This window comes from Papilio polytes, unplaced genomic scaffold (genome assembly GCF_000836215.1).
Source record: "Papilio polytes unplaced genomic scaffold, Ppol_1.0 DF824047.1, whole genome shotgun sequence".
Classification (NCBI taxonomy): domain Eukaryota; kingdom Metazoa; phylum Arthropoda; class Insecta; order Lepidoptera; family Papilionidae; genus Papilio; species Papilio polytes.
The window spans coordinates 6,041,116-6,063,523 of NW_013525157.1; the positions used below are offsets into that span (position 1 = coordinate 6,041,116).

The 22,408-nt window shown below is 33.2% G+C and overlaps 2 protein-coding genes across 3 annotated transcripts; one reads left to right on the plus strand and one right to left on the minus strand.

Annotated features, from left to right (window-relative positions):
• Positions 1-981: 981 nt before the first annotated feature.
• LOC106100775 (beta-1,4-mannosyltransferase egh) lies at positions 982-6,426 on the minus strand. Its single transcript, XM_013279797.1, has 3 exons — positions 6,149-6,426; positions 4,981-5,785; positions 982-4,794 (listed from the first exon to the last, which is right to left on the minus strand). The coding sequence occupies exons 2-3, from the start codon at positions 5,782-5,784 to the stop codon at positions 4,222-4,224; spliced, it is 1,377 nt and encodes a 458-aa protein (XP_013135251.1). The 5' UTR covers position 5,785; positions 6,149-6,426; the 3' UTR covers positions 982-4,221.
• Positions 6,427-8,077: 1,651 nt separating this feature from the next.
• Positions 8,078-22,402, plus strand: LOC106100665 (DENN domain-containing protein 5B). 2 transcript variants are annotated; one of them, XM_013279624.1, is made up of 20 exons: positions 8,078-8,429; positions 8,511-8,620; positions 8,987-9,157; positions 9,242-9,477; positions 9,759-9,903; positions 10,120-10,264; positions 10,437-10,571; positions 10,838-11,028; positions 11,106-11,208; positions 12,143-12,307; positions 14,434-14,615; positions 14,718-14,929; positions 15,219-15,422; positions 19,027-19,183; positions 19,415-19,682; positions 19,967-20,162; positions 20,421-20,671; positions 21,091-21,233; positions 21,479-21,597; positions 22,101-22,402. In XM_013279624.1, exons 1-20 carry the CDS (start codon positions 8,324-8,326, stop codon positions 22,321-22,323), a joined length of 3,462 nt encoding a protein of 1,153 aa, XP_013135078.1. In that variant the 5' UTR covers positions 8,078-8,323; the 3' UTR covers positions 22,324-22,402. The 2 variants fall into 2 exon arrangements, with proteins under 2 accessions (XP_013135078.1, XP_013135079.1); XM_013279625.1 differs by lacking the exon at positions 15,219-15,422.
• The last annotated feature ends 6 nt before the right edge of the window (positions 22,403-22,408 follow it).

A 22,408-nucleotide genomic window follows, 5' to 3' on the forward strand; every position in this document is an offset into this window, starting at 1 on the left:
AGTATAATTTATTTTATCTAAACTATGCAATAGAGTAAATAAGTTATTAACCATTACCTTAATCTCTTTAGTAATTTCTTATCACAAAGATCGATTTCCAAAGCACTTCAAACATTAAACAAGATATAAGTAATAATTAATTTTTTTACTGATTCGTGTGTTATAAAAGAAAGTAATACCGACTCCAACTCAAACGAAACTCCTAAATTAATCCATCCAATAGATACTTATTAAAATGACCTTGTCACTTTGTCCATCCTCGATGTAACGGAACCGTTGATGTAATTATCTTATCAAAAATGATTCACGGATATGACTTACACTTGGTGTCACGTCTGCTTGGGTGTTTAAATTTAAAATTCGTACTGTGAACAAGATTGTAACATCCTCTGCCCATAATCTTGCATCTAGGGGTTTTGGTTTTCACACCATGGCGACGCCCACGCGTTACAACGAACAAATTTAATTATTTCGACTTGTGATTGTCCTTCGTCTAATGAAACTCATTTGTTGCAATTTCAGGGAACGTTTCACCTGTTTCATTCATTTTGTTCCATTAATTTGACTGACAAGCTCATCTCGTTTTTTTTCTGAGCGTTCTTTCTAAGTATTTCTATACAAGAACTTAATAGTTGACTTCTAAACTAGTGATAGTCTTGGTATCTCACTCATCTAAATCAAATATTTCACAATTTTGATTGTTTTGAAATGATAACGTTATCCATTTGGATTGTATTACTGAAAAATTTCCGGTCACAGATAATTCAGTACAACTTAGAAAAAGATTGGCACCGATAAGGAGCAGTTGTGTATGTTTACAATAAGGCTTATCAGGCAAACTAAATAATATTAGGCTTTGGTCTTTTTCAGTGGTCAGTATTGCTCGATTACAAAATTTCTTCAGTTCCCAAATTGGAGAACATCTATTTTCCCGAATTGTATAAGAGCTGTAAGGGCTTGAGTGAAAAAATAAACGTAGACTTAATTCAATAACCATTACTTTTTACTTGACAATTTGTAATTATTAAACGACAGAGTGTAGTACTTATTATTCACAATACTATCTATTCTACGGCTTAGAAATTAAAATCACATTTCAAATAATTATTTTAAACTATCAACACAAAAATTTACAATAAATAAAAATTATTATTCTAAAAATCAAATTACAAAATGTCTCTCGATTACAAAATCTCTTGAGCTCGCTCAAAGTGTAAATGGGCCTTTACGCTGGTCAATGTAAAACAATTCAAGGATATTCTAAGATCAGGTACAAAATAGCGAATACAAAACGGGAACATTCGTCATATTTTTTCATCATATTAAATCTTTCAAATTCAAAATACAATTTTATTAACAATTCTATAACGTTAAATGTTGTGTACCTTTATACCAACCATATAATTATAAAGAAAAATACACAAAAATTGTTATTACATAATAAAATTAAATTCAATTAAACCTATAATACGTTTACCTCGAATTTATAAAACTTGCAACATAAAAACTTTATTATATGTAAATATACCACATAAAAGTTCTTAAAAGTGAGAAACTCTTCGATGAAATAAGTAGTGAGAGGCATAAATTGTTCATAATTTGTAGGTGGTCCGGCCTTAAACTTGCTGTTGCAGTTGTAGAGCGCTATAAAACTTAGTACTAAGCATCGGTCAAGTATTTACGAGGACATGGGTATCGTCACAATAACCGTATATTCGGACTGCCAAAACATTTACATATAACAAATACTAAGTACATCAGATAGTCAAAAATTTTCGTAAAAATTTACTTACTTTCATTATTTACTTAATTTTGACATGTTTTAATAGTGAGAATACACGTGTATAGCTCAGCTCTTTTCGCGTGCACATTTATCACATGTGAACGTCCTCGGTCGTGATTTACAAGAACGATTACCTCAAATTATGACGTAAATAAGACCATAATAAATCTAACACCTAATGAAACCATAAAGGTTTCAATAATCATGTAGAAGCATACGATTAAAGACTAGGACTAATTGTGTGCAGTAAATGTTAATATCATTTATATTTTTCCTGATGACATGAGGAAGATGTGAATGATTTTGGTTTTCCTATCCTTGAATGAGCCCAATATATTTTATAATAATACTTTTAACATTTATTTGAATCTCAATGTTAGTTGAGGTAATAAATTGAGGATATTAAACTTCATCAAGTATACACATTTAAGACTGCAATTACTATTTTACTATAATAATAATTAAAGTATTCTTGTACTTTACATTTTCAATTATCTTCTATGTTGTTGGCAAAACCATTGAAAAAACGATGAGGCCCATCATTTATTAAAAGAGGATTCAACTCAAACTAATGCAAAACAAAACATAGTTCTGTTAATCTTCGATATTTTAAAAATAATATTGTGAATAAAAAAATATTACCCACGACTTGTAATAAGGTTGGGTGTTGAAATACGCAAAGCCTTTATCTCTATTTGTATACGAATCAACACTTAACTGATAAACCGTTTTTCAATGAATTCTTTTCAACGTTTACAAAATCTTTAATGAGCCTATTTCAATAAATAATTACATATCTTAATACACAAAATTTTTTGTATGAATTATCACACAAGTATGAAATTGTAATGATATTTAATTGTTAATACAAATATAATACTAATAACGAAACGAAGGGTATTTTCATATAAAACTAAATTATTATTTATGCCTGGACTTATTAAGATTCCTAAATATTCAAACATGTCAATTAATTGATTTAATACAAATTAAGACAAGACATCATTTAACAACAAACATAATTATGCACGAATTTCCTTTAATTTAAAGGAAACTACTCGAAATATCTTGATATCAAAAATAATATTAATATAATAACTTGAAACAGTACTTCTATTGAAAGAAAAATATGTTCGTTTATGTGAGATAAGCCTTACTTTTACAATTATATTAAAAGTGGCCAACAATTTAATATAACTTACACATTAGTCTCAACTAAAAATTCAGCTGATTGATGAAACGCGTTACTTTGTTTCTTCGGCGAAATACTGAAACGAATCTTTAACACTTCACTTCGTGAGCGTCGCTTACAGTCTTGAGAGACATCAAAATTATCTTGGAAATCGGAGTTTTAACTTGGTATTATAATTAACCGTTACATAATTAAATATCGTTTCAGTGCTTAGCCGTCAGCTTCATTAACTAAGTAGATATGGTTAACGCACTTCTGTGATGATATTGGTCTCAATAATGTATGTTATTATGGATGCGTACAATTTTGAACATATTACGCTCAGCGCGGTTGTGTACTCCCCATGAAAGAAGCGAGATCTTATGTATTAAATATTAAAAAGCAGACTTTCTAACACATTATAAAAGAAACAGCTTTAATAATCTAATTTAGATGTTAGCTTTTGCTATATGCCTTGATATTTTTAATACTGATAAAACATAAAAGTACCAACATATTACTGTTAAATAAACATTGCTTTTCACCATACTAAATAACTATTTCTAATGTGATTATGGCCATTATTAAATTATTTAAGAGATCATCATTTAAGTAGCTACTTTTACTATGTTTATAATCCAAGTTAAAAAATGCTTTATCATCTTAAGTTAAGAGATTGTGTAAGAGCGTAAATTCGAATATAACAGATGATATAGAAATACAGGAGTACTTTCAGTGCCCCTTTATAGGGGTTGATAATATGATGTAGGGAATTACATAAAGGTGGTAATCATTTATATTATCATGTTATTACAAAATAAATTCTTCATAAAAAAATCAATACATTTAAGAAAAATACTGATGAAAAACTTTACTCATTTGAAAATTTGTGCTTGTTAAATAAGTTTTGGCTAATTAAATAATTTATGCAAGAGAATATACATACATTTTCTTGAATTCTAATCTACTGATTAAGGTGAATTATATTTGTTGAAAAAATACAATTAACAGGAATTAGCTTTACAAATTAACTTTAAATTTTAACCTACTTCTATGATAACAATTGCTCTTCAGATATCTTATTAGGTAATTAATATTTAATTCTTTGGTACAAAACAAAACATTCATGTTTACTTCTATATAAAAATTGTCCATAAACCTCGCAGAAAAAGCAACCATTATCATTCACAATCAGTCATAATCACATTAAGTATTTTGTGCACTTATCTAGTGACTATAAATTTTAAATGTACATATATAAAAAAAATTATACTGTCACAGGAATCTTAACTTCTTTGTTGACTATATAAAATTTGTGCTTCTTGCCTAAAACACCCCATATCACTGCTACATTTTCAATTATAATATTAAATGGAATGGTTGCTAGTGCACCGCATACAAACAAAGAAAATTTCAATGGTCCAAATCTATGAATGGGAAAAGATTTTATGACACCAAAAACATACATATAAATATTTACAGCACCAATAAAACCACAAACTAGATCTAGAAATTGTGGACACGGTATTGGACAGAGTGCTGCTAATAACATGTTACTTGTTGACAAGGGCAGAGTCACCCATGAGTAACAAGAAATACCCAAAAACACCTTATTAATTAAAGGAATCTCTTTACTATGTACCACTAAGAGAATACCTTGAATCCAACGTTTTCTCTGTTGCATAAAATCCCACAAGGTGAAAGGTGATTTTTCCCACATTTCTCCTTCAATAAAATTAAAAGTATAACCTTCCATATATGCCTTCATAGCAAAGTAACAGTCCTCAGCGACAGACCCATCTAAACCATTATCAAAAGATATTTTCTTCTCAGCACCAACCTAAAATTAAATAAAACCCCTTTAGAAAACTAAGCAAAATTTTGAAATGCAGATTAATTAACATATATAAAAAAACATTCAAAACTTAAGGCAAGCAGTTTATATTTTTTAAATCGTTGACAGTTTATGAAAGAAATGAAATCTTTTTAATTATTATCAAAGTAATGTGTATTGTAGGGGAATTACCTGTGTTACTACATAAGAACCTTTCCAACTAAAAAGAGGCTTATGGAAAAGGTAGAATTGAAATCTCAGCTTTCCCATATCATCTGCAACTCTAAAGCTATCTGCCAGAGTGGTGAGCCAGTTGACAATTTGTTCATTGGCATATGTAATAAGTCCTTGGCCAAACTGATGTTGGCCATCAAAAACAAAATTCAGTATACCGCGCACAGAATTCTCCGTCAGCAATGTTTCTTCATCCAAATGGACTATCCAGTCAGTGTCAGCAAGGATGTTCACATCATCTTCTAAACAATATTGCAATGCACGAGATTTAAATAAAGCACCAGTTTTAGTCTTGTATTCAGATGGGACCACCACTTCTCTTACTCTGCGATGCTTGGGCAAACTAATGACTTTGTCAGTGACTACTTCTATCATAAAGTTTTCCATTCCCACATCAATACATGTATTCATATTTCTTGTGACATTATCCCTTACAAGCTTTGGAAAGTCTCCTCTAGTAACTACTCTGATGCAAATAAAGGGTGCTAATAATGGTGAGCCTTTCAGTTTCACTTTACCAGGAAAAGCATTAAATAATGTTAATCCTGCAAAATTGCACAGTACTTGTGGTATTGTTAGTAATGTCAGGAGCCTGAGAACATAAAGAGTAATTGTGCCATAGATTCCATACTCTTCCCATGGATCAATAATTCTCTTTTCTTTATCATCCAATCTAATAGCACCCGCAAATACTAAGAAAATATATATAAATGTCATAAAAAACAAACAATGAAGTAAATGTTGCACCCTTCCTCTCAGCATTCTGAAACCAAACAATTAAGTACTTAGGAGGTTTTATCTGTATTTAAACGCTTAGTTATGCTATGACCAGTTAATACAAGATAAATAATGAATCACAATTCTTTCCATTTTATTTTTATGTTTTATATTAACGGAATATATACAAAAAAATAAGACTTGGGGTTTATTAAAAAAGATTCAAATGCAATAAAATTTACCCTAATATAATACTATAAGGTCCAAGTTATACTAGAATTCTCGGATAAACATAACCTACTTCCTTAAAGAAACTTGTCTTTGTTTAATTTAAGATCAGTTTTAACATATATACTAAAAGATTTGTGACAGTTTTAACATTTTTTGCAAAATCAATGTTATCGCTTACCTTTTATTGATGCCAATTCTTTAACAAATAAAAATCTAATCTTCACACGAAGCTACCGTTACAGTTGGCTGTGATATGTATTAAAAATGTTACAAAAACACGCATATCAACTTGCACACAATAAATAAAATTAAAACATTAAAATAATTATTTTCTAGATAAATGAAAACTCAGAACTCACACACACCCAACCCACAAACTGACATTGAATCAAAGAATATAGCCTTTTGACTTTTGAATTGATAAAACCATAGAGATAAAACAGATATAGAGAAGAGCCATGGAAGTACTAGAACAGGAATGAGCTCTTGTCGCGAAATTGAAGCCGAGTGAGACCTTTATAACTGTACCTTTTATCCCTCTCTGGCGATGGTGACTATGTAGAAATGAGATTTAAAGAGAGTAATCAAAAATCCTGTTTTTGTGGTCTGACGTCAGTAGATTATTGCTTCAGATGGATTTTAATGTATCAGTTCAAGTGTCGAATTTCAAACAAGTAAACGAAAACCTTTACGCCAATCGTTTTTTGAGTTAAGAAGGTTTTACACGTAGCAACAAATCATATTGCTTTAACATTTTGGTAATAAATTATTACTAATATTATAGAAGAAAATGTTTTTACTTCATTACATTACACCAATCGCCTATATTTCTACAAACAACGAAAGGATTGATGTCTGGCAACTCTAGGCCACTGTTAGAAAGGGACATAGGGGATACTTGTAGCCCTCTCTCTCGACTTCAATTTTATTTTGCGTGCATCAAGACTGTTACGCCCTTACCACAAGGTTTTACTTTCTTTATATCTCACGCAAGATGTACAGCACAGAGTAACATACTGAAATAGAGACCAATCTTCACCCCCAAATTGGGTAACACGAAAAAAGCGCCATTTTCCAACAAGAGCTCTATTCTGTTCTAGTAATATTTTTGACATTGACAGGATGGCGCCTCTGAGCTTTAGGGTTACCAGTAAGGTAATATGTCCGCATTAAAAGGAAATTCTTTCCTTTTAATAACGAAAAAGCAAATTGTAAAGGAAGTACTTGCACCTTACAATATAACTGAGCTTATTGGCGACTGAGAGCCGAGACTGTAACTGAGCCCGAGCCACTCCCTTCCATATATTTTATAAAACTACCATTTTCCTAACAATATTGTTTTTTTAAATAATGATAAATGTATTGATAAATAGCACAGATTAACACATAACTTTTAAGAATAAAGAATACATCAAAAATAGGTAAAAAGCTAACAAATGAATACACACAGTAATTTCCTTAATACGCAAGTAAATATGATTTTAACGTCAAGAGGCCCATACTTCCAGGTGCACAAAACACGTTACAATAAAGGGTCGGTCACTGCAATTTTAAATAAAACAACTTTCAGCAAAATATTTTTAAGTCAATTAATATATAACATTTTTTTAAAAATACAAATCTTAAAAATGCGTCGCCTTGAGAGTTAGGGAATTTATTGATTAACAAATGGTAACAAATTCTGATTGCAACAGACACAAGATGATTCATATTTTCAAATGTAATTACTAGACCCCCGTACTTCTTCTCAGCGATAAAAATATCTCCCACTTAAAAAAAACTGTCTTGCACTATTTTTAAACGCTTTCAATACTTTTTTTCATAGAATAACATTAAAAAGCCACACTAAATGCGTAATAATGACGCGAAGTGAACTGACAAGCTATGTCACTATTACCCTGACATTAAATGTCACTTCTCATTGCGTGTACCAAAAGAATCATGTACATATATATTATTAAACGATACTTCAACGCATACAAGAACGTATTTTTATCTACATGTTCGTTTTTGTATAGAAACCGATAACCCGTTTTATCGGCTTTTATTATCAAATTATCAACGAACAACTCTATATGTCAATGTCAGTTTATGATGATGTCTACTCTACTGTCAGTGTGTGAATGTGAGTGGAGTGGACTATGAATGGATTTTTGTTCGCTATTAAATATTGTTTACTTGCCTATATTTCTCGAGATTTATTATAATTTGCATAAAAGAATGTCGAAAAATATGTAATTTAAAACTTACCATCATTAAATATCCAAGTTCATTGTCTTTAAAACAATGCTGAGTCAAAATGTTCAAAACTGTTGCTGGAAGAGAAAGTGTCTCAAATAAATAACGGGTCGATATGAATATGTCCGTCTCAGATTTATCTGTGGGATGTCGTTTTGCTGATTATTTTGCGATATGTGGACTAGACTTTGACTCCGGATTGGAACCAGACAGGCTTTGTGGTGAATATTGGATACTGTAGTTATGAAAATATCTTTGTTTTAACATTTCGATACGCTTCATTTATAAAATTCTTTTTTTAGGTGATAATTTACATATATCTCCTTTAGATCGCTCCTATAAGGGAAAAATCTTAGCTCACTATCCAGATAATGTAAACAGTAATCCTTTTGATGAACATGCAGTATGTATGGTGAGTTTTGTAACTATGATTTGTGATTCTTTTCATTGTCTATTTACACTTATGGATATTAAGTACACAATATATAATTTCAATGTCTATTAACTAAGTATTTATTGCTAGGATTTATAAGATTTGTAAAAACTATAATGCATAGTCAAGACAAATACAATGCACATTTCTGCCTAAAAATAAGACTGTACAAAAGTTAAGTTTTAATCTGAACAAGAAAATTATACTAGATACCATGTTATGTTCACTATTTTCATTCAAACAAATGACATTGCATAATTTTCATAATGAAATGTTACATATGCATTGAAAAAGTAATATTTTATTATAAATTTGTAGAAAATATAACAACACTGTTATTTGCAGCTTTGTTTGCCTGCTGGTTTGCAGTTTAGAACTCAAAAACATTCTTTAGAACCCAAATTTCATAGTTTTGTTGTAACTCGTGAAAATGCATCCCGTTACTATGGATTCAGTCTCATATTTTATGAAGAAGTTAGGAACCGGAATATTTGCAGTGCCATGCATACATTGCAGGTATCCATTTGTTTAAATACTATATTAATTTAAATATTGGTAATCTCAGAAGTAATTGCATACAAAAATGTTTCTATTTTACAGGCAATGTACATCACAGAGCTGTCAAGTGGACAAACTCCACCTGGCAATAGAAAGAGCTCTGGCAAAGAGAGTTCGAGATCCTTGCCACGGTCATTTAAACTTGCACCACACACGGGAGCCGCACTTACATATTATGATATAACCAAAGATAAACTTTATGTTGCCAAAAGCATTGCTCTTATATGTCAATACCCCTATGTTAGGGTAGCACAATTATTTTTAGAGAATTTGTTCAGGTAATCATTTTGTATGCTTCTCTAGTTTTATGTGTCCTTGTTCATTACACCTACTTTATATCTTACTAATATTACAAATTAGAGTTTGCAACATTTATTGCTGAATGGATCCTGATTAATTTTGATACAGAAGTAGTGGATAGTCTTGAACACATAGACTGTTTTTTTTTTAATTCCCCACAGAAAAAGTGGCAGGAGAAGGCTATTTTTAATAGGTTTTAGGTATTTCTAAAACATTTATATTAGTACAGTTTGAAGATTACATTATCATACTTATTTAGGTCATTGCCAAGACAACCTGGACCTGGTCTTAGTCCTGAGTCCTATGTGTACAACTTGTTGTATGAAGTTCCTGTTCCTCTCGCAGGACAAGCTTTGCGCTTGTATGTACCACCGTCTGAACCTCATCTTGATCCAATCCCAGTTGTAAGTAACATTTTGTTCTCTTTAACAAGTCTTTGACACACTACATACAAAGAGCTTTCCTAATAAGATCATTAAAGTAATAAAATTAACTAACCCAGTTTGTTGGATTGAAATGATTGTTTTTTCAATTTTATTGTTTGAGTAACTCAATTGAAAAAAGTGTATTTAATGAATAGTTTATGTTTTCTAAGAACATTATAGTAAAATTTATTGCAGGTGATACGAATGCCAAATCCGCCGGAAGAGTTACCACTTCTTGATTATCCTTTGCGTGTAATGTTCTCTACATTAGGTGTAGAATGTGTTGTGCAACTGTTTACATGTGTACTGCTAGAGCATCAAGTGCTACTTAGGTCTAGTGGTAAGAAATACAATATTTTCCCTAAGATTTTCATTATATAAAATTCTTTCAGCTGGTGTCAGCAATCGCATATTGTAAAACATACACTAAATATGCCAAATGATAGAGATATTTGAAATTTAAAGAAAATCGAATCTTAAATATATGATCGATATATTTCTTTGTTTTCCAGATTATAACAAGCTAATGCTTGTGTCTGAGTGTATAGTTTCACTTCTGGTTCCATTCTCATGGGCTCATGTGTATGTGCCCATTCTGCCAGCGCCATTGTACCATTTCCTTGATGCACCAGTTCCCTTCGTAATGGGTAAGATTTGTACTCTTTTGTTGGATTATTTTGATAACTTAAAACAATTAGTTAATTGTTAATTTAAACTAATATTTTTTTGTGTATGAAGATGAAAGTCATTAAAAATACATATAACATTAAAAATTATTTACACAACAGATATTTGAAGGAAATTGAAAATGAATTATTTTTTTATCTATGATTTGTCATTTTTATTCTAAATCTAAGCTAGGTCCATTTGTCCTAGAAAATACAATGACCTCTAAAATATTCTTATAAATCAGGTCTTCATGCGGATAGTGTGGCTATAAGTATTGGCCCCAATGGCCCAAGGAGCTTCGCGGTTGGCTCTGAAGCAGCACTTTGCTTAGTCGATATTGACAAGCCTGACATACAACTGCCGGAAGAAATGCCCATATTCCCGCACAGAACACCCTTCATGGAAGAACTCAATCATGTATTAGATAAACATCAGGTATTTTTGTTTTGTTTTTTAAATAACTTTTTATATACTTTATATGACAGAATGTATATTTTGTTTTATTGTTACAGATACAAAGACCAGAAACTGAATTGAGTAAACTTGGTGTGCCAATTAATGGAACTTATAAACATATGAATGATGGGATGAGTAGCAGTTGTACATTACCATCGGGTAAGTGCACATTACCGTTTAGTACTAACTTTGATGTTTCTCCCTACAATTTACTATGTTTGACTATACAAGGATCTCTGACAGAAAATATGTAATACCTACGTGAACATTTTATCTTATTTTGATATTATAAATGCGAAAGTTTAGATGGATGAATGTATGTTAGAGTTTGGAGCTTAAATGGCTGAATGGATCTCGATGAAATTTGGCATAGACATAGATGATGTCTGGAAGAACACTGGCTACTCACTTTTATTTTATTTTTTTAGTGAGCTAGTGATCATAATTTAGTTTAACTTATATCTTGTTGGTCTACTATGCCATTTGTTTGTTGTTATTAAGTAAACAGATTACACAGTCTCGCAACTTTGACGGTAGGTCTTATGTTTATTAATTTCACAGAACCATTTGCAGTATAACTGCAATCAACATTACAATATAATTGCTCTGCCCGCACCTGTGTTCATACCTTGCCATATAAAGACTTGTAAATAACATAATGTAAATTTACATAATTGACCATGAAATATGTTCCACTACTTATTGATTATAAGGAAAGTAACCTACTGATTGTACTAATGTTATAAAGAGAAAAGATTTGTATTTTTGTGTATATTGAAATAACTCAAGAACTACTGGGCCGATTCTTTCACGGTAACAAAGGTAAATCTGTGAGTAACAGGCTACAAATGTTATTTTTTAATTTGACGCGAACGAAGTCGATAGCGACTTATAATATAGTGTCGACAGAATGCATATACGACATTGAAATGAGACTATTACAGCATTCTGTGTCATGTATTTAAGCCGGGAGTACGTAGTTACATACTAACTTGCTAAGAAAATCCTAGTGGGTGGATATGTATGTTGTTTTATTCCCATTTTTTGTGAAACAATGTTAGACATTTTGAATAGTAGTTTTCATTGTATGCAGGTGGTCTCCGTCGCAAGCACTCGTTCCACGACGTGTTGGAGTGGGACGAGAGCCGGCCGCTGAACGCGTCGCCGCCCGGCTCGCCCGCGCCCGCCTCGCCCACGCGCCGCGCCCCGCGCCGCATGGACGCGCTGCAGCGCATCGTCGATATTGTTAAACGAACAGGTGAATTATTGAATAATACACAAACTGTCACACACTATCACACTTCATACTGATATAAATGAGAAAGTTTAGATGGATGGACGGATGTTTGTTAGCGTTTGTAGCCTAAACGGCTTAACGGATCTCTATGAAATTTGGCATATATGTAGAGCATAGTCTGGAAGAACACATAGACTACTTTTTTTTTCATTTTACCCGGAAGGAGTCGCAGGCGAAAGCTACTACTAATATATATGCGAAAGTTTAAATGGATGGATGTTAGACTTTGTAGCCTTGACGGCTGAACGGATTTCGATGAAAGTTGTAGAGGAGAGTATGGTATAACATATAACGTATCTCATTTTGCTTATTAGATCCCACGCGAAGTTGATGTGAATGACGAATGATACGTCTGTAAGTCATCTTATCATAAGTATTTTAATTACCTTAAACCTCTTGGATATATGCATGAACATAATATTTAGAAATAATTGATGCCGAAGGCCGTGTTTCAAATGATAGGTGACTGACCTACGAATTTGTATGACTAAGCAGTATTTATTACCGTATATAAGTATGCATAATAAATAAATAATATATATCCTAAAAGTGAATTTATGTAAATCTACTAGCTGCATATTAACATATTTTATGACATCGCCAAAGTTGAATCTATTTGACCCGACCGAGTCAATGACATTGCGTAGACGTATTAGCATTGATTTGTGTGTATTCGAACTAGTTTATTAACATTTTTGTCCCCAGACAAAGACTTTGGGGCGATGCTCTCTAATAACATTGACATTCAAAGTAATTCAGTTTTTGTCTTAATCTATACTAATACCAATCTTTACTTCTATACTATTATAATAAAGCTTAAATACACACTACTTTGTGGCGTAAGATGTCAGCAATTACAGCATGTTTTTGAACAATTCTTTCTTCAATGAAAACTCACGACAGGCTTTAGGCTATATATTTTCACGCTATTAAACTTAAGGGTAAATAAATTGAAAAAAACTTTCATGTGGGAAAGTACCATAAACTTCAAGCTGCCAACATTAACGAAGCAGGGTTATTAGGATAATGGTAATTTTAAGTTTGAGAATTTGACAAATGTAAATAATAAAATAAAGTTTTTATCACGCGGATGTTGCCGCACAGAAACATCTAGTATTTATTATTATTGTAACTATATTTTATTGACAAACATAATTTCTAACCGTTACATACGCAATTGTGAAGCAATCTATTTCTAACATAAATGAGGTAACCTCATTGTGAAACTAGGATCATACGTTGTCCTAATTGAGAGACAAACGCGGTAATGAGACGGGATGCAAAAAATGTTAATTTATCGTTTTATAATATCGCGTCAGGGTTTTTGCTCATATTTTCAAAGTAATATGAGTGAACAGCAATTGTTCAAGTAAAAATTGCCACGTATATTGTATAATTTTATATTTAGTTTTTGCTAAACATAGTATAGACTATACTCGTTCGTGATTCACACCTCAACATAATGCTGGTACGTCACGACCTTCATAGACTAGACTAATCATGTTAATGGTCTGTTTAATTTTAAAAGCTTTCCAACAATTTCATGACATTTTTATGGACATAGAATTGCTTTGCAGACTTAAAATCGCTATAAACTAAGTAGCCTACTTGAACGTAAGATTATATCACTATTGATAAGTTTTTTAATAAAAAAAAAAAGTTGCATTAATAATCAACTGTCACCTGACGTTGCCGTTTGCTTCGTAGACAAAACGGCCATAAGAAAGCTGGTTCGGTGATTGACCTTGTTGATGGATCGAACTTGACCGTTTTTTTAAAGACAGAATTTAAATATTTACTCAGTATTCCGAACTTTAGAGATGAATATGTTACGATTGTCCAAGTTGAAGTTTGAGATTGATGCCTTCTACTTACCTTAATATGATACCTTCTGTAATTTATTACGTCTAAGATTGTGGCCTTTACGAACAAAAGACTAATCCTGAAATGACACATTCACATAGACATATCGTTAATCCCCATCTGTCTTTAACCATCATAAAACAATGTGTACAAACTCACGAACTACTACAGCTAGGTGTTGCAAGTTACTTAGTTTCAAATAGAAATCTTATATCTCTATTCAGGTGTGAATATAGATGACGTGGATGCGGATACGGTGATGCCGACGACTAAGAAGAAGATCCTTAACGATGAAGACCAGTACAACGAGGACGTCCGCTTCAACATGGCCATCAGAGAGACATTCCTCAACCGATTCGTGCACATGTTCCTGATGTACGAGAACTTTGTCATCATGCCGGATCAGGTGAGAACCTTTCTGAGGGAAGATTTTAAATTCCTTACTTTTGCTTAATCTGAGGTTAACAAAATATTGTCCAAAATTGTTATGTGTTTGTCTATGTCCTAGGATCGTGACTCATGGCTGACGGCGCGCGAATCGATGGTGAATTTCGACAAGGCATCATTCCTCTCGGACCAGCCGCAGCGGCACCGGCCCTTCCTCTCGCGCTTCCTGGAGACGCAGATGTTCGCCACGCTCATAGACAACAAGATCATGGCCAACTGGGGCGACTATGACGTCAACTTGCAAGTCTTCGAGCATCGCATCAAGGTCGTCAGGTGAGTTATCTATTGTACATTGTTCTTATCCACGCACGTGCCATGCGTTAATGCCATAGAACACTAACAAATATGTACTCGTCTAACAATGTGCAATAACACGTAAAATGCATAACAAATAACACTAGTAAAACTAACGGTGTCCAAGGTTTGAAGGGTATTTCGTAAGTTAATGTTATGTTCTAGCTTCTCAATTAGTTACAGTGAGATTGTTGAGGAGCTTTGCTAGTTCCTTATGGCTGGGTGTGGGTGACAGTGGGTGCGATCTAGCGATACGATGTTGTTGCAGACGTCGGCTGGGCGAGGGGGGCCTGGCGACGCGCGGGTACAGCGTGTGGGCGGGGCTGGGCGGCGGGGCGGGCTGCGGCGTGGGCGCGGAGCTGGAGGTGGGCGCACCGGGCGAGCGCCTGCCGCACCGCGCCGCCTACTACCGCGCCTTCCCCGCGCGCCTTGACGCCGCCGCGCTCGCCCCGCCCCCCGCCAACGACCGCAGGTGCGCCCCCCCGCCCTCTGACGCCCCTGACGCCCCATGACGCCTCATGACGCCCTCTAACGCCGCCCTCTCACGCCGCGGATATTGACCAAAACAATTGATACCGCGAACTGTTTTTGGGCTTAACTGCTTGAGGATTTTGAAGCATTGGCATTTTTAACGTTTTCTTTTATCCAAGATACACTCGATAAATGAATAAACAAAACTCTTTATTTATTAGTTTAATATATAATGTGTGCAAACAAGCCGAACTTCAAAACCCCAAGTACCGAATAAAAGGTCGCTTTTCCAGTACGAAAAACCTCATTTACTAATGACAAGGTGTTTCGTTTAGTTTTACATGTAGATTGTTTACTTGTTAGAGCGCTTTTTGTGTAACAATGCTTCCTAGACATGAGACTATAGTGACACGTCTACGAGCACGGCAATCATTTTGTTAAAGTTAAGTAGTTGGCTGTCTCTAGATTTTGTTTAATATTATTTTAATGAAATATATATCGATCATAGTTATAAATGAACTGTAGAGAAATTGATATTATTTAGCATATACATTTGTAAAAATGCATGAGTTTGTATCATTACCTGCTTAAATGTTTGTAACATTTGATTTGATATTTTCCTTACTTTCACCTATATTTTTAAGGCCTTTATTATACTTTTCCCATAAGATTTCATTATGTATCTGCTATTTTCATCTTGGCGGCTTTGAGCTTGTATTATTATATACTCATTAAAAAGGATAAATCATTGGTAAAAAATGTCAAAACATTTACTGCTAATCGTAACGTTTGCTCACACTTGACTGACAAGACAATGATGTTAGGCATAGTTTTTTTTTATTTCCGCAATTTTTTATTATTGGAATAAACCTAAAGGTTTATTAGTTTATTATTTTAAAAGTTAGAAATCTTTGGCATGTCTTGCATGAATCATCATGAGAGATGTTTTGTGACGTGCTTTTATTTTTTTTTATGTTTGACAGCTTTTTCATTCCTAGAATGCTGAGAAATTTATATGTGTTATGTATAAATCCGCATGATTGTGTGTTAGCCAATGAGAGGGGTTGGATATTGTCTGTTACGCTTGTAGCCCATGTTATATGCCTGTAACTAATTGCGTTTTAAAAATAATATTTGTGCTTACAAAATAATACCAATGTCATCTGTCTCATAAAGATATTAAATACACAACTTGTTAGTGTATATGTAAATTTAACAGCTTTTATATGGTTTTCAAACCAGTGAAATACTTTAGATTTTTTACGCTTTCTTTATATTCATCTTTTGAAGCAAATACACGTTATATTTAATACATTAACTTCTGAAGGCAGCTTAAATATCGTTTATCATTTAAACTGGCCGACTTGTAGTTCCAATTGTTGTAGGTGCTTATATTTTACATAAATATTTACTGGCTTCCACACCTTTGTATTCATATTTTAACCATAGATAATATAAGGTGCTAAACATACACACAAACTACCGTTAATACTGTGCAATGTGGTTTAAACTGATAATAGTAACGCTTTCTAAAATTATTATAGTCTTTCTGTTTACCGTATAAATGCTAAAAGTTCAAATTTTATTTAAGTTAGTAAGTTATTTATTTAAGTTAATTTTGGTTTCCTTTTATTTTCACAATCTGATGTTTTGTACAAGTATTTATTAATAATAAAACTTTTACTTGTTATAAATGCTGCTGAATATTGAAACGAATCTTACATACTACGCTTCGTAACCGCCGCTTAAATTGTCAGAGGTAAACATTTTTTATATAATATGGAATTTAAGCGTGGTCTTATCATTTAAGACGTTGTTACATGTTTGAATGTCGTTTCAATATTCTGCACTAAGATGTTTTAATTCATACTTGTAAGTAAAATTTATTTGATCCTACTGATCATTGTAGGATTTATTATTATAAGTTTAATTTATTTTTTTATGTTTTATAAAAATATATTTTTTTTACATTATTTTTTAAAATATAACAGAATCTCGTATTGGATTATTCTAAGAAACAAAACTCTTAGCAATTTTTTACGTTTAAGTATTTTTGTTGTTTACCATTGAAATTTTTATCTTTAGCAGTATTTTGTACGCTTTAAAGTATTTAGTTTTATGACTAAACGGGCTGTACAATAAATTAACCTTGAAGGTAAATGACGAATTCGAATACACTCATAAAAAGTATTTTTGAGATGCGTTTTGACTGATTTTACTTTTTTTTTCATTTCATTTACAGTTTTTATCAATAATGTTGTTAATTAAAACAAAATATGTGTTTCTAAGAGTAAAAAATTGTGTTTTTTTTTGTATATCTATATTTTCATAGAGGTAGTTACTACGAAAAAGAACTTACAGTATAGATTATTCTAGATTAGTCAAAACGCATCATATGTGAAAACAGAACTGTTCATTTTGTGATTATAATCGCATGATTATGTGATTAAATTTTTTTTTCCTACTTTTAGAGAGCATGAATGCTTGTGTATGTCCTTAGTATAATATTAATACTCGAATCTAAATACCATTATTAAAATTTGTTTTTTTAAATCCATTATTAAAATGTCTTAAAGTTTATAATTTTCTTAAGGATTTTAAAATAAAGCATTCTTTTTTACATAACAGCCAATCGCGTGTCGCGAAAGCTCTTTTTGGCCTGACAATTAAACCTAGGTATCAAAACTATTTACCAAAATTCGAAGTTAAATGTAACGCTCCGCTTATAAGGACGTTGTACAGAATATGTTAGCTATATTAAAATAACGACGAACACAAAATAATTATAATAATAAAATGGCAGCTATGTTTAATTACAGAATTATTAATTTTATATATTTTATTGTTAATTATATCCGAATTATTTTGATTTTATAGAGTTTAAAAGTATTTTGCAATTAAAAACATGTTCATTGTAATTTTTTTTAATGCATGTGTGACAATGCATGATTAGAAGAAAAAAAGAAATTTTTTTTGGCATGTTAAACTTGTGTTGTGTTGTTTTTTGTAAGAACAATATGTGAATTCAATTGTTTGTGAACGTTGTCAACATTCAAAGTTGGATCGAATAGTTTATTAACCGTTACCTTTGCCGAAACACCCGTAGAAAAATATGTATACCTCCCGCTCATTCTTCTTATAAAAGCTGCGATAGCAACATTTTTTGTACGGCTGTTTCCGCAGATTACGGTAAGATTGTTAATCCATGTTAAAATGTGTAGTAATGCAGTCGTTTTACGAAATGTATTCCTTATTTATTAAATTTCTAATTTATACGAATAAATGATTTTAAATATTTTAACGGCATTTTAAATAACACCTGAAGTTTAAAATAATTTACATATATTTTTTTTATAATATATTCCTGAAAATTATACAATACAATTAATAACTAATTTGTTAATTTAATTCAAGAAACTGGTTGTAATTACTAAAAAACTAATTCTCTACTTCAAAAAGTAGCATATGTAAAATCCTAGACATGTTATTAAAAAGTGAATGTTTGTAGTCAGTCATGTCGCTTTGCTTTTTGTGCTTTTGTCTGTGCCTTAAAAAAATGCAACGTTTTTGTTTAATTTAGACTCATTTTATTAATACTATTTCAGGACGAACAGTTTGAAGCGTATTAAGAACGCGAAGTGGCAAGTGAAGGACTGTCCGCCGGAGATGTTGCTCGGTGACATCGGCCGGCGGCTCTCCACGGAAGTGACACCCGCCGCCATCGCGCAAAACAATAGAACCTTCGTTGAGAAACTTCTTAAGGTACAATACCCCATGAGTAATAAAAATTTGCTCGCGACTTCGTCTACGAGGAATAATATTTCTTTCTAAATACTTTCAAACCCATTATAGACCGTTAGGTCTTAAATCAATTATTTTGTAAAATGTTTTCTTAGTCCGTAGCTTAGTATTAACAGATATTTCTGTATAAAATAATTTTCTCATCTTCTCATTCTTTAAATTCAATTTTAGCTTAGATTTAATATTTAACAGGAATGTAAAAGCAAAACGAAACGTATGCTCGTTGAAAAAATGGGTACAGAAGAATCGGATTTGGGTCTCGGAAGCGAAGTGTCCGTGACCGGTGTAGAAGAGAATACTATGATCGCTTCCCTCTGCGATCTGCTGGAGCGGCTCTGGTCGCATGGGCTGCAGCACAAGATGGGCAAATCCGCGCTCTGGATGCACCTCACCAACTACCAGGAGTTGGAGCAGTGCAGCAATTCAACTAAACCTATCGATCCTAATTATTTGACTCCAGGTAAATAAGTAGTACATAAAGGCATTATCTTATTTTTAAAATAAGGCATTTATTAATATTGTGTTATTTTTTCGTACATGCAGCCTTAGCATGGTGTGTTTTGAGGAAACGATTGGATTGTAAGTATCGATTGAAAACTATTTCAGAGAATAAATCTGACAGTTTACAAAAACATACGAAGCGCGATCGAAGGAATAGATATTACGCTTTTATAAATTGAATTATTTATTTTAACGTGGTATTTATACCGGCAAATATTTGTATATTACATATTTCTCTGGTAGACTTATCCGCGGTTGGCGCGGAGGTAGAAGCGCACCAGGCGAGTAGCAGCGGCACCCGCTCCCGCGACAGTTCCCGCGGCGGCTCGCGGGACAGCTCCCGGGATCGACTCAGCAACTCCGGGACCTTGGAGAGGAAGTCCAGCCAACCTTCGAACCCGATGCGTCCGCTTCCCGAAAGCTTAACTTTTGATATGCGGTAAGAATAATTATAATTTAGTATTAGGTTCCTGCTGCAGAAAGTTGTTAAGTGTTGTTTTGTCATGCTTTAAATCTATACTAGAAAGTATCCCTTAATGACGAATTAGCGCGTTTTGAGTGCGACAGTTAAGTCTAGATTTTATAATTTCTGTGTGCAAATCAATAAACATGCCAAATTTGCCTTTATACAGGTTATTTAATATCGAATGGTGATGGCTCTGTTATTCTATGTAAATCGTTATTCATATTTTTTTAGGAATGTACAAGCAATGACAGATATAAAGACAGAGATCGGTTACGCTAGAGCTTGGGTTCGACTTTCCCTGGAGAAGAAGCTGCTATCGAAGCACTTACGGGAATTGCTGGCTGATACAACACTGCTGCGCTCTCAGTACAAGAGAACAGCGTTTTTACGATGTGAAGAAGAAAGGGAGCAATTTCTCTATCATTTGTTGACGTTAAATGCCGTCGATTACAATTGCTTTACCAACACTTATCCAACAACTAGTAAGTATTATTCACCAGAACATAACGTTATTGCCAATACTGCTCATATTTTTGTAATAACACATTAAAATCATCTACAGTCAAGAGCATTAAATCCGGGTCTTAAAACAAAAAAAAATATAAATCCTGTAAACTAAAAATGCTTAATGAAATAAACGGTGCTTTATAGACAATTAAAAACTCCTTAAATTAAAATAATATTTATAACCCAGTACATTTTATGGATTAAAAATTACGTAAAAACAAGTGCTGTTTACTACTACTAGTTTTTAGTTTACTTATTACTACATTAGAGTTTACTAGTTTACGAGATTTCTAGGTTTTTAAGTGACCCAGATTTAATGCTCTTGAGTGTACAGTAAATGAATTTTTGGTAACTACCTACCCCGCACACAAACTTTGCAATTTAAAATTTTCAGAATTACCATACCGCGTGTTGATAGCACCATCTCGTAAAGCCAGTCAGACGACCGCCAACTGCTGGCTCTCCATCTCCGGCGCTAACGGAGAGTCTACGCCCAAAATCCCCATACCTCGTAATACCAACGAGTTCGTCTTTCACGTACGTTACAATTGTCATTTCTTTCATAGTCTGAAAAACTGACACATTTTTTTGTAGGCAGTGAAAACCTACGGTTATAAGCTATACAGCTTCGATGAGTATACACTATCTCACTTTATCTTTTATTGGTTTGTGTATGTCGTTCTCTTTTACTCTATCATTATAGTTAGTTGTTCGATCGTAATATGCATATCTCTTTATCTTATATTCAATATTTATAATTATAATTGTGTTTCTATTTCCAGCACAAAAATCTAGGTATCCTATCAACTTTACGTATCGGGCACGACAACAGCGGCCTGTCGCCGCGGTGGCTGCTGGACCAGGTGTTTGTTAGGAATGAGGTCACTGGACATACATACACGTTAGTAATTTTTTTATTATACACTAGCTGTGGGCCGCATTTTCCTTTACGCGGAAATAAAAATAAACTAGCTTTCGCCCGTGACTCCGTCCGCGTAGATTAAAAAAAAACAAAAGTGGGTAGCCCATATGTTCATCCAGGCTATCCTCTACATCTATACCAAATTTCATCGAAATCTGTTTAGGTTATAATCTCTAACAAACATCCATTCATCTAAACTTTCTCATTTATAATATAAGTAAGATATAGCCTATACTCACTTATAACGTAGCTATTGGTGTATTGGTGAAAGATTTATTGAAAAATATTTTGTAGTTTTTGAGTCGTTTCGATACATACAAAAATACAAATCTTTCAGTTCAGTTCAGTTTCTTGTCTATGGCACTTCCTTAGCGGATTGGTCTTTCATCTTTATAATATTAGTACAGACAAACTTACAAATATAAATGTTTACTTTTCTAGAAGTGATCTATCTTTTGACATAATGTGTTTTTTTTTATAAGATTCCCATGCAACCGTTGGCTGGGCACGGGCGTGGACGACGGGTCGACGGAGCGGCTGGTGGTGGCGGCGCGGCTGCGCGGGGAGCGGTCGCCGCGCACGCCCGCGCCGCTCGCCCCGCACGCCGCGCACTCCGCGCTCTCGCCCACCGCCACGCACCTCTCCACATCCACGATACAGCATATGATCGGTACCTTTTTTTTGGTGTCGGGGGGAAATCTTTAAAAGATACCCTGCCTTCTGGGGGGAAGGCAGGGTTATGTAGGATTTCACCTACTAAAACCCCCTCGGTGGCCATCCTCTAGTGACA

Coding starts and splice junctions, on each gene's coding strand:
- LOC106100775 (XM_013279797.1), bottom strand. CDS start 5,784: ATGCTGAGAGGAAGGGTGCAACATTTACTTCATTGTTTGTTTTTTATG. Junction 4,795..4,980: donor GTTCTTATGTAGTAACACAG/GTAATTCCCCTA, acceptor ATTTAATTTTAG/GTTGGTGCTGAGAAGAAAAT.
- LOC106100665 (XM_013279624.1), top strand. CDS start 8,324: ATGAATATGTCCGTCTCAGATTTATCTGTGGGATGTCGTTTTGCTGAT. Junction 9,158..9,241: donor GTGCCATGCATACATTGCAG/GTATCCATTTGT, acceptor TCTATTTTACAG/GCAATGTACATCACAGAGCT. Junction 11,029..11,105: donor ATGTATTAGATAAACATCAG/GTATTTTTGTTT, acceptor TTATTGTTACAG/ATACAAAGACCAGAAACTGA.